Source organism: Furipterus horrens, unplaced genomic scaffold (genome assembly GCF_987537825.1).
Source record: "Furipterus horrens unplaced genomic scaffold, mFurHor1.1.pri manual_scaffold_2, whole genome shotgun sequence".
NCBI lineage: Eukaryota > Metazoa > Chordata > Mammalia > Chiroptera > Furipteridae > Furipterus > Furipterus horrens.
This window is the reverse complement of record NW_028327172.1, coordinates 194,246,427-194,258,577: the sequence shown is the minus strand read 5'-3', so window position 1 is coordinate 194,258,577 and position 12,151 is coordinate 194,246,427. Positions and strand designations below refer to the sequence as shown.

The window sequence follows — 12,151 nt, the reverse complement described above, 5'->3', positions numbered from 1 at the left end:
TAAATCACTGGTTTTCAACTCTGGCTGTGTACCACAGAGTTTAAAAGAAAAGAAAGAAAGGGAGGGAGGGATGGAGAAGGAAGAAATGAAAAGAGGGAGAGAGGGAAGTGCCAGGCTCCATCTTTAGAAATTGTTTCAATAAATCTGGGTTGAACCACCCGGGGTGACCCCAAGTAATTCTAGTAGCAGCCAGGATTGAGAGTTACTATTCTATATGAACTCAAGTAATGCAAAAATGTTCCTCTTGAGAATAGAAATTATTAAATTGTAATGAATCCAGAACTAATTTTAATTTCTTAATTTCCTTGGCTGTTTGATTCATAGCCATGTATCTGCACCTGGAATTATGCTTAGCACAGAAGTGGACAAAAATAATTGGCTTAATGTCCAATATCAAATTTTATTTTAAGCTTAAAATTAATGATTTTTAAGAGTAATTAATAATCTTTAAATGACATTAATATATTTAGCTACTGATGTGAGTTAGGAAACCAAACGGAAATATCTCCAATTTAGTATCTCCTAATCCAATGTTATTTCTGAATACACTGTCTTTCCCCAGTTATTAATTGTTGTGCTCATTAGACTTTCTTTCTATATAATATTAGTAGGGAATTATTTCCCCAAATTGCCATCATTTTAAAAACTGGAAGTCTGATAAATTGGAAGTAAAAATATAAGATGATCAAATACTAACATTTACTGGAAATTAGTGTGCAATGAGAAGCTCTCTATTTTTAAAATCTGAATTCTACCTAGATTTCCTAGTTTATTTATCTAGTTTTAGTATTAAAGGTCATTATTTTTCATCCCCAATCCCATGATATCCATCTTTCTCTTCACGTTGGAAAGTCTCCTTTCTCTCTGGAAATTCATTTTTCCGATATTACAGCAAGTTATGTTATTTGGGTTTTTTTTTTCCAGTATCCTTTTGACAAGCTTCATGCAATTCTTACCAGTTTTTATAGCAGATTTTGACAAAAATGCTTTTTCCTAATGCCCTATTTTTCTAAGTAAATTATAGGTTTCTGAAGATTGCCATATAACAGGTATTTATTCCTAAATAAGCAATCAAGTTGAAGGTGTATAGCTTATAAACAAAACAAAACAAAACTCTGTGCACTCTAGAATTACCCCTTTCACAGGTTGTATAATGACTTGACTAACTCTTCAATGAATTTCTCCCAGACAAGTGGACACAAGAGCCTTTCCCAGATGGACAGGCTTAATCATGTTGCTGGATTTCCCTCCTTTCCCAAATATTATATTACAAAAGAGCATTTCCAAAAGTGCAAATACTTCTAGAAGAATACCACAAATTAAAACAGTTCCACCCCTGGCTGCTGTGGCTCAGTGGATTGAGCGTCGGCCAGTGAGCCAAGTGTCGCTGGTTCGATTCCCAGTCAGGGCACATGACTAGGTTGCACGCCAGGTCCCCAGTTGGGGGCACAAGTGAGAGGCAACCACACAGTGATGTTTCTCTCCCTCTCTTTCTCCTTTCCCCTCTCTCTACAAATAAATAAATAAACAAATAAATTAATTAATTAATTTAAAAAAAGTTTAAAGAAAAAAAACAGTTCCATTAATTTTCAAGCTCCACTATGGATAAGAAAACTGAAGCTGATAATTATCACTACAATGGCAATTATATTAAAATGTATCAGATTAACATGTGTATACCTTACACCATGTTATATGTCAAATATATTTCAATTTAAAAAAGAAAAGTGAAGCTGACAAAGTTAAGTACATTATCTAAATTACTAAATGGTTATCACAAATTAAAACAGTTCCACCCCTGGCTGGTTTGGCTCAGTGGATTGAGCGTTGGCCTGCGAGCTAAGTGTCGCTGGTTCGATCTTCCAGTCAGGGCACATCAGAGAAGGAAAACTCTGACTCCAAAAAACCTCCGCTGCCTTGCGGCATACCTCTTCAGGGGAAAGGCTAAGGGAGTAAACCCCGACAGAAAATCCGGAGCCGGAGTCCCTAAGGCGGTTTGACGTTGTAGTCAACACCGGCAACTCCTGCGGCGCACCTGAAACCAAGCTGTATTGACTCCGTCTTTCCCTTGGACCCTTCAGCTGCAAAGAGAGGGGGGGTCTGCTGCATGGGCAACAGCAGACCCTCCATATCACCCTGCCCAGGCTCTGTAGCTTCAGCTTCACTGGAGAGGACACTCCAGCGTCATCGCAAGATGTCGATTCAACACGGGAGGAGACAGATACCGTGTCACTCCCGAGTCGGACTGCACAGCCATTCTCGGCGGTGCAGATAGACTCTTAAGAAGCTACACCACCATCGTCTCTCGAGATGGACGGCTGCCGCCGCCGCCGCCGACGTATCACTGGGTTCAAATTACCTTGTCTACTTCTTCCACTCTACTTCACTACTTCTAAATTCCTTTCTTCTCTTTTATCCACCAGCTGAAATCCTACCTATTGTCAGTCTAATGAGAAAAACAAAAATAATTTTTTTAAAAAACAAGGCATTAATTAGGACCCCTGATTTATATAAAATAATACCAAATGCTTCTCAAAGCTTAAAAATAAATTGAATAGTGACTTTCAATAGGCATATCTAGGAAATTTGTTGTAAACAATATCAATAATAGACTGCTTTTAGTATAACACATATGGAAAAAAGCAAAGGGGATTTATGAAACAATTAACTAGAGATCAGTGGCCTCCAAGTGTAATCTGCAGGTGGGCATGATCAGCATTGCCTGGGAACCTGTTAGAAATGCAAATCTCCAGATCCACCCCAGAACTACTAAATCAGAGACTCTGAAGATGTGGCTGGCAGTCTGTGTTTCACCAGGCCTCTCAGGCAATTCTAACACACACTGACCATATCGGATACGTACTGAAGTTAGAGAACCAATGGCCTAAATGATTCAGCCCAAAACCAGCAGAAGGGAGTTGAAGAAGAGTGGATGTACTTGACATGGGAAAAACTAAAAACCCATTTTGTTAGGATTGTTGCTTTTCTATTGCTCAGGACTGAGCAGCCTAATAAATGTGTTATATTTATTATTTGACCTAAAGAAATGTGTTAAACACACACACACACACACACACACACACACACCATAGTTATAAATACATAGTGCAATTGGCATACTTAACGGCAAAAACTGGAAATATTTTAAAAATTTATGTTGATAATGGGATTTTGTTCTCTTTTTTAAAAGTAATTTCCCTTGAATCAAATTAGGTAGGTATCATCACTCTCATTTTAGATGTGAGCGCACAGATTCAGCAGAGGGAATTGGCCCAAGGTCAAAGAACTAGTAAATGCCATGAACTGGGTTTAAACAGGGAGTTTATGACAAAGTTCAATTCACTGTTATACTATGCAGTCTTTAAGGGAGTAATATTTTACAATAGAAAAACATTTCAATATATAAACACATATTATGAGGCAATGCCCCAAAATAAAATCATTTGAAAAATCCAAATGTGGTACTTAATACTCATATTTAAATGTTAAATGTGCCATAGACATTACCTGCCAGCTTTGTTTAGTTACTAGGTTATTGAGAAAAATTGTTCTCAAGCCTGAAAAATTTCTCAGCCTATTTCTTGAAAACACATTAAATTGACCATATTATGTAATTTTCATCAACTTGAAGTAAAAGTGAATGTTAAAAATAGAAAAATAGCAGCACAATTTTATAACACAATAAAAAAGATAACAATGGGTACAGCATATCAGTGGGTTCTAGGATTCCTAAAAGGATCTCCACTCTCACTAAGAAAAGGAACTAAATACCATCCAGACTGGAAGGAATAAGTAATACTATCTCTATTTGCAGATGTAGGAAAAATAAAATATATAAAATTCCAAGGAATCCATTAAAAACTATTATTACAAATCAACAAGTTGAGCAAAATTTGCAGGACACAAGATAAATATAAAAAAATCAATTCCCTTTCTCTACACTAGAAATAAACAAACCAAAAGTGAAACTTTTAAAAATTCCATGTATAATAACAGCATCAAAAGTAAAACAGAGTGCATTAGAATTGAACAAAATAAGAGATTTGTATACTGAAAATTACAAAATTTGTTTAAAGAAATTATAAAAGAAAGTAAATGTAAAGATACAGCACATTCATGAGTCAGGAAACATTCCCCCTCCTCCAAGCTTAGAGGGAAGGCATTTAATATGTTTTTTTTGTTGCTGTTTTTGTAGCTGATCTTCCTCAGTTTCCTTCTTTCCATTCCCAGTCCGTTACCACGAATGCGTGTTGAATTAAAGGTATGTGCTTTTTTTCTGTGTCTGTTAATATGAACATGCTTTTTTTTAAATCCGTTATTCTATGCCACTCAAAGTGGTTAAGAGGTCATTCTTCCTGCCCACTATAGCTGGCTCATTTAGTTGGCTTCTTAAAGCCTGAGAATAAACTGTCACAGCTCATCCTTTCTAGCCCAGAAACCTGGAAGGGGGAAATAGAGAGATGACACCTGGTCGGTCTCATCCAAGCCCACTTTGCGTGGAGTGTGTCAAATATTTCCCCCAAGGGCCAATTCCCGCCTCTTCCTATACAGCATTCAGCGCCTTTCTCCGTGCTCCGAGCCACCAGGGGACTCCTATTACTCGGAGGCCGAAATTCACGCAGTGCTCCCAGAGCCCGCTTCCCCCAGGCCAGTCTTCAGATCTTATCCAATCAGTGCCCAACCAAGAAGCCGAGACTGAGCAAGGCCTCGCGACACAGAAAACTCTGGACCAGGTTTCCTTGGCATCACGTGATCCCAAGGCACGTCTCCCTCTCTCCTCCCCGGAGCACCGCCCTTAAGCTGGTACTCGCTGATTGGTCACGGCTCGCGCCGTCTCCTGGGTGACGGGAACGCGGTAGCCTTCTTGGAGGAGACTAAGTACGCCTGCGCATTTGCTGGATCGCCCAACCGCTCTATCCTGGAGATGAAGGTAAGTAACTTACAAGCCCCGGGAGGATCGGACCACTAGCCTTTCTCTCAGTCCGCAAAGCGTCACTTTGAGGATAGGGGTGTGTGATCCTTCTCCCCGATTCCCGAGTGCGTGGTGGACTGGGGTGAGGGGCGACCAGGGAGGTAGAAAATGGGGCGCAATTGAAGGAGCAAGGGGGAAGGAAAGAAAATAAAGTGGAGTTGAAGTGGTGCGGTGAGAGGGAACCCCCTCACGGCCGGAAATGAGCAGCCTGGGTCTGAAGAGACCCCGAACTTCACTCCGCGGAAGGAAGGAGTCGTGTGACTGCGTTTGCAGGGTCGAGATAAAATTGACTCGTTCGGGTGTCACGAGCTGCCTCATTTCTTGCAGCGAAGCCCCTGGCAAGCCGCGCAACTGACTAGCTCCTTAAACAGAGTGAAAAGCCTGTGATTGGTACTATTTACAGATCACCTGGTGGCAAGTGTAGTGTTCACGGAGAAATCTGCACAGATTTAGATGCTGAAGAGCGTCATTCTCTGCACGCATGGTTTCCAGGCGTGGGCTTTTGGTGAAACCCCCTCTTGGGTCACTGGCTACAGCTCCTTCACCTTTCCTCTTTCCCACAGCAATAGCCCCGTGCTCTGATCCGGCAAAGAAATGGAAAGCTTAATTTAAAAATTATTTTATACGTCCTAATGCGTTCTCGTTGCTTTTAGTGTGGAAATTGGAATTGACAGACCAGTAACCACAACTCATATTTAAAGCTTTTCACAATTTGTGAAGTATCTGAAGGGAGATATTATTATTCCTGTTTTAAAATTGAGAAATCTGTGCTTGAGTCAATTTAAGCGACTTACTTTAAGCCCTACAGGTAATGTAAGAAGCAAAATTTAAATCTTGGTTTTCTGATTGTGAAGTTAGCACCATTTCCACTGCACTCTATGTGGAGCATCTATATAGCTCCTTTGAAGAAAAATAATATGTAAGATCCCATGGAAGTCTACCATGAAGCTAATGAAATTCAAGTTTAAGGATCCCTCATTTGCATGAAGGAATTCCAGGGCAATGTAGTCACAAAGTTGTAAAAGTAAGATGCTTTTATACTCTTTTTTTCTTCACTGGTGTCCTCCTGCTGCACAGAATTGGATGCTCCTGTGACTAGTGCACTTCTGTTTTCAATAGTGGTGGATTTCATCTCTTTTAACATATGGAATACCTATTGATTAGTGGTTAATTTTGAGCATTGGAAGAATTGCCACTGAGACATTTAAGCCACCTGTAGTAGTATGTAAATTTCATATGCCTAGATACGAGCATCATTGTTTAATCTGTAATTTAACCTAATATTTAAATTTTTTTCATTTCTCTTCTGTGTTCCTAGGTGTTCTAGATCAGCACTGTTTGATATAAATATGTGAGCCAATATAATTTTTTAAATTTAATAGCCACATTAAAATACTTTTTAAAAATCAGATAAAATTAATTTTAATAATATATCCAATAAATCAAAAATATTATCGTTTCAACATGTAATCAATACAAAAGTTATCAACGAGATGGTTTGCATTCTCTTTTTCATAGTCTTTGAAATCCAATATATATTTTTTATTTACAGCATATTTAAATTTGTTCTACCCACATTTCAAGTCCACATGTTTGTGGCTTCCATAACCACAGTTCGGGATTGTCTTAAGTGGAAAGAATGATTTTTTGACCGATACTTTGTCCAAGAGCCAAACTAAACACACTTATTGATGAAGTAAATATAACTGATGGGTAAAGGAAGAAAATAATTTTGAATGAAGTATATCCATTTTGTATTTCTATCATAGTTCAGATTTCTTGAATAGCAGTTTTGTTAAATTTAATCCCAAAGAATTCATGCTAATAATTAGACAAATTCAGGTTTAAATTATTTTAATCTTAAACATCTGTAAAATGTGAAACTTATACATTTTTATAAAATTAATATTTAAAAATTTTCATAAGCAAAAATGTTTTATAATAAACTCTCCCCGATATATTGAGTTCCATACTTTATCAATTGGGTTGTGATTTTTTTCTTTTGTTGATTGATTAATCATGTTGTTTGTCATAGTGTTGACTTCTTTTGGATAAGCCCTAAAATGAGCCTTCACCATCCTGAATTCTACTATTTACATGATCATATTTTGGCATCTTTTCTGACTAACCCTTAATTATATGTTTGAAATATAAATATATGTTTGTTTTTTTTAGCGTGTCTTCTCACTGCTAGAAAAGAGTTGGCTCGGCACACCAATTCAGTTTACCTGGCAAAAAACGTCAGGAAACTACCTTGCAGTAACAGGGTAAGACACCAGTGAATGTTTTTCCTAAGTCGTCCTGACTCCAGATTGTTGTATGCTCATATAACCACACCATCTATTCAGTAGCAGTTGTTGTGAGATGGTTGTATGGTGGGAAAAGTGATATCTTCATCTCTGTAAACATCAGAGTTCATGGAACCTTTTCCCTGGAAATAACTTTTTAGATACAAATTATGAAACTATGATGAGTGGACATTGAAAGCATTTGTATGGCAGCTAAATTTTTTATATATATAGGGAGATAAAGAAAAAGAAACCATCAAATCGTATTTTTGTGTTCTAATTGCTTTTTAGAGCTGATCATATTGTGAAAATCTTTGATCGCCATGGTCAAAAAAGAAGTGAAATTAACTTATCTGGGTAAGTACAGAGGTAGATCAAAAACTTTTTCAAGCTTTGTTGCCTAAAAGAGAAAAAAAAAGTATTGTCTTAAAACCATAATAAAATAGAATTTTATAACATGTATAACCTGCATCTCCTCTTTTGGTTTTTCCATTTGCAAACAGGTTTCTTTTTTATACCATAAGTACTTAATGAAATATGTAAATAAATAGCATACAAGTTTGAGTTTAGAAACACCCATACATTCACAGGGAAACTTAAAGGCAGGATTACAAATGAGTTCATATGGAAGAATTTTTATTTAATTATAAGCATGCCTTAGATGTGTATGGGCAGACAAGATAAGCCTGTATCACTGTAGTATCTCCTGTCTAATAAATTTTTGAAAAATAGTTACTTTCACATACTTCTTAAAGGACAACAAATTTATTTTATCTATATTCAGGAAATCAGTCTAGATTACACTAAGTATAACTTAATCATTTTAATGATTTGGTGTAATCATTACTGGCATTAGTTATTTTTACTGATAGTCGCAGTGGTTATTAAGATGTATAGACACTCTCACCTCAATGGTCTTATGCTGCCATGCTTTTAAAATCCACATCTTTCTGTAGTTGATTGCTGCCCCCTTTGCAAATCTCTTAACAGCCTTTCCAATTCCTGCTCTGCCTCTACCCACCTGATGCCCCCATTGCTCTTAATTGTTTCCTCTGTTTTCTATATTCTGGGAAACAGATGTCAAGGTAGTTATAGTTATGTCTAAAATAAAGTAGAGAGGCACTTAGAAAAATCTTTTGAATAAATTATATGATCTTTATTACATAAGCTCTGCGACATCTATTTTGGTTACACAATGGCCTCATTTTTTTATACTTCTGAATTCTTTTGCTATGTTCATTATAGTTGAGTTTGACTGACAAAGGATCTCCAGATAAATAAAATGCCATTATATGTTGTCTGTAATTGACAGATGATTTTAAAAAGAATTTGAAAGATTTCCTCTTTTATATTTCCCAAGTCTCTGAGACTATTATAGAAAATTTAGATCTCAAAACATATTTTAACAGTTTGAAGAATAACTGAAGTAATTCCCAGCTGTCTTAAATGTGAATCCGTGCAAGAACAAAAACTGTCAAAATGAAAAATAGCATCAGAGAAGAAAGGCTCATCCTCAAGGAATTTTTTTAATTATAATAAACATTTTTGGAATAATTTTGAATAGTAAGAACCATGTTAAGCTGAGCATTTTCTATTTTAGCAGTGTTTCATTTGTCATCTCAATTGAATCACTCTTCTCATTCCATTAAGATATAAAATAAAAATAACATTTCTTATTCACCACTTCAGAATTCAGTCTTTCCATTGTTTGCAATACTTCAGCTACCCAGCCTTGAACACACAGTTTACTAAATATGACTTCATTATAATATTTCAGTACCTTCTTTTGCTTTCTATAAGTCTGAAGTAACCTTTCAAAACTTGATCAAATGACCTCTTGAGTCCAGATAGGATTCATTTGTAGAGGTGCTTGATGAGTGTGTTTTACCAAAAGGCCAGATCCTTTAGAGGATCCAAGAAAATCTGCTAACTTATTAGGTATAATCGTACTTAATACAGCATATGAAAGTGATATTTAAAATAAAATAAAAAATTTTCCATCCTCTCAACAACAAAATTTTAAGTTAGTATTATCCATGCAATGAGTAGTGAGTTGACTCTAGAAATTTTATGACCTATTCAAAATAGCTTGATTGTTATAGACAAGAAAGTCACAAATAGGTGAGTATTTCAATTTCTTTCCTCTACTTTAAAAGAATATATAATGATGTTTTCCTCTCCTTTTAAAAAGTACCTGTGTTGCTATGGATTGGGATAAAGATGGAGATACCCTAGCAGTGATCGCTGAGAAGTCTAGTTGCATTTATCTATGGGATGCCAACACAAATAAAACCAGCCAGTTAGACAGTGGCATGAGGTAAGGATAACTTTTTCATTTTTTAAATATTCACTAGGGAATATTATTTGTAGGTTTGATGCTAACAATACTTACTACTTTCATTGTAAAGACACATTGATGAGTTATTTTTTATGAAAGAAAAAAATTCATCCTGTCATATATGTAGTCCTTTTGATTTTGCCCATTAGAATATAATTGTTATAATTGTAAAAATATATATAGCTTCTTAAAAAGTTGTTTTTGATGAAACAGACTGATAAGTCCAAAGATGAGACCAAACGTATTTGGGAAAATCTGGAGATGGGATTGGCTACAGAAGGGCTGGACCTTGGGTTCCTTATGATGCAATTAAGACTCTATTTCTTGCATTTCCTGTCTCTGAATGTTATCCATTCTAAGTCAGACACTCCATGGCTGCTGGCTGCTATTGACTTATATATCGTTCTTCAGAGCAAGTTATGCCAGAGAAGAGCATACTCCCGTGCTCCCATTACAACACCAGTGTCCAAGCAGTTCCTCAAAAGGTCTCTGAGTAGGCAGGACCATGGAATTGATAATTCCACCAAGTGAGGAGTGGGATGAGGTTGGGCAATTCTCAAGTGGAAAAAATCAAGCAGACAATAAATTTCAGATCTCTGCTAAAATAGAAACCATTTCCATTTTCCCACTGGAAAAGAAAAACTTGTCAGTATTTACACCTTAAGTTTTGCAATTTTTACCAAGTTTCTTAACCTCTCTCTAGACTTCAATTTATTCATCTATATTAAGTGGGTATAAAAGTAATATCTGCCTCCTGGCATCATGTGGCCCACAGGTGGACAGGAAGAGATCCCACACATACCATAATATTAGTCTCTATGCTCCCAGTTTATTTTCCAAGGAATAACAACCCAGAGGAAGCAAGGTGTCCATGCAGAACAGGACCAAATGTAATCTTAGCACTGTTTCCCTTGACCCACCAAAGTGGTACACAGGGCAAGCACCCACAGAAGATATTGTCTGCCCAACATAAGGCCTAAGAACCTTCATTCCTTGTTCTGTCCTTTTACACTTTGGATATACATCCCTTTTCCGAAAGAGTTTACATGTTCTTTGTGCTTCCATTTAAGAGGATGTTTATAAATATCAAGTGCTAGTTCTTTAACCAAGTTCAGTATCAGTGAGGACACATCCTCACGTAGAAAAAAATGTGTAATTGATCCCAGGTATTTTTCTAACTGATGTAGCCCTCTGCCTCCTGCTGCCTGGCTTACCACAGATTAATTTCCTCGCATTGTTTTAGGGTTGTTGTGATGTTTGATTTCATGGCATAGCCAGGCATTAAAATAAGAACTGAGTGAATGGTAGATGTTATTGTGATTACCATTAAGGTAAAATTTGGGGTGTTTTACTATTGATATTAATATTTAATGCCTAAAGGACTTTTGTATATACAAAACTATACTCACTATTTGTTTTTTATTTAATGGTCAATCTGTTACACTAACAGATTTTCTTAAATATATTTTGCAAACTTAATTACATTTCCCTCAAACAACTTATATTCTGTTTACAAATTCAATCAGAATTGATTCTTTTGAGCATTTCAAACAATATAAATAGTACACAAAACGGTCTCAAATATAATTATTACAAAACTTAACTACAGTGCCACTTAACTATCTGAAATTATTATGTTAATACAGTGGGTTGAATTTACAGTATTTTCTTTTTACTAGATGAATTTTTATACCTTCTTAGGATTATAGTGGTACTTACCCTGATTCAACCTAAGCTTACAACTATTATGTACTAGGGATACAGCAATCTTTCCAGAGAAAACTCTAAAATACAACATCTGGTTCATGAACCAGTTAATTCTGGTTGGATCACGGGACATGGTTTCTTCTCCCAAGGCCATTTTGACCTGCGCACCAGGCATCCTACTCAGCCTTGTTTCTAATTAATCTTCAGTTGTCATAGCGCAGGGCCTTTTCAAGCCTGGGCCCTTCACATAGGATGCACCTCTTCTTTTTTTGTATCCAGGTGCATTTCCCTAGAATAATATATTCTCTAAGTTTGCTTGGCCAAGAAATACATATGATTTTAATGCATACACATCGACCTGATTTGTTAGCATTATTGGAAACTTATGTATGCCTTAGTCTCTTAATTGTAATTTGTAGGGCCTTCTAGAGGCCTTATCTCCTAAGAGAAGAAATGGAGTCTGTTGTGTTAGCAATTTTGAGGACATTTGGTTACCTGATCTTTTTGGAATACATTGTTTAACTCACCTTCTAGTGGGTTGTGGTGTGACTGTTAGTAATAATAAACTATTGGATGGACTCATGTTACACTACTCTTGCTATATGTGACCGCATTGCTGATCAGACATTCTTGTCATACCGTTCCTCTTCTCTCTGGTACCGTTTAGCCATTCACACTTCTTTTTGCTCATGTTTTCTAAGAAGCAGACTTCAAAACCAGTTTAAATGTATGAGATTTATTACAGGAAATGCCTGTGAGGGAACCCAGAGTGGGGAGGAAGAGGTTAGAACAGTCATCAGACCACGGTACATGTTCAGACCCATGTGAAGGAGTGAAGGAAGGAAA

At 36.5% G+C, this 12,151-nt stretch overlaps 1 protein-coding gene across 1 annotated transcript in view; it reads left to right on the top strand.

Annotated features, from left to right (window-relative positions):
* The first annotated feature begins 4,872 nt into the window (after positions 1 to 4,872).
* The window catches only part of LOC150020231 (WD repeat-containing protein 19-like), a 70,749-nt gene continuing 63,470 nt past the window's right edge, over positions 4,873 to 12,151 (top strand). The window contains exons 1-4 of the mRNA XM_090266982.1: positions 4,873 to 4,930; positions 7,148 to 7,239; positions 7,552 to 7,617; positions 9,452 to 9,577. Of these exons, the coding sequence (XP_090123108.1) occupies positions 4,925 to 4,930; positions 7,148 to 7,239; positions 7,552 to 7,617; positions 9,452 to 9,577 (290 nt within the window). The 5' untranslated portion in view covers positions 4,873 to 4,924. The remainder of the gene's footprint in view (positions 4,931 to 7,147; positions 7,240 to 7,551; positions 7,618 to 9,451; positions 9,578 to 12,151) is intronic.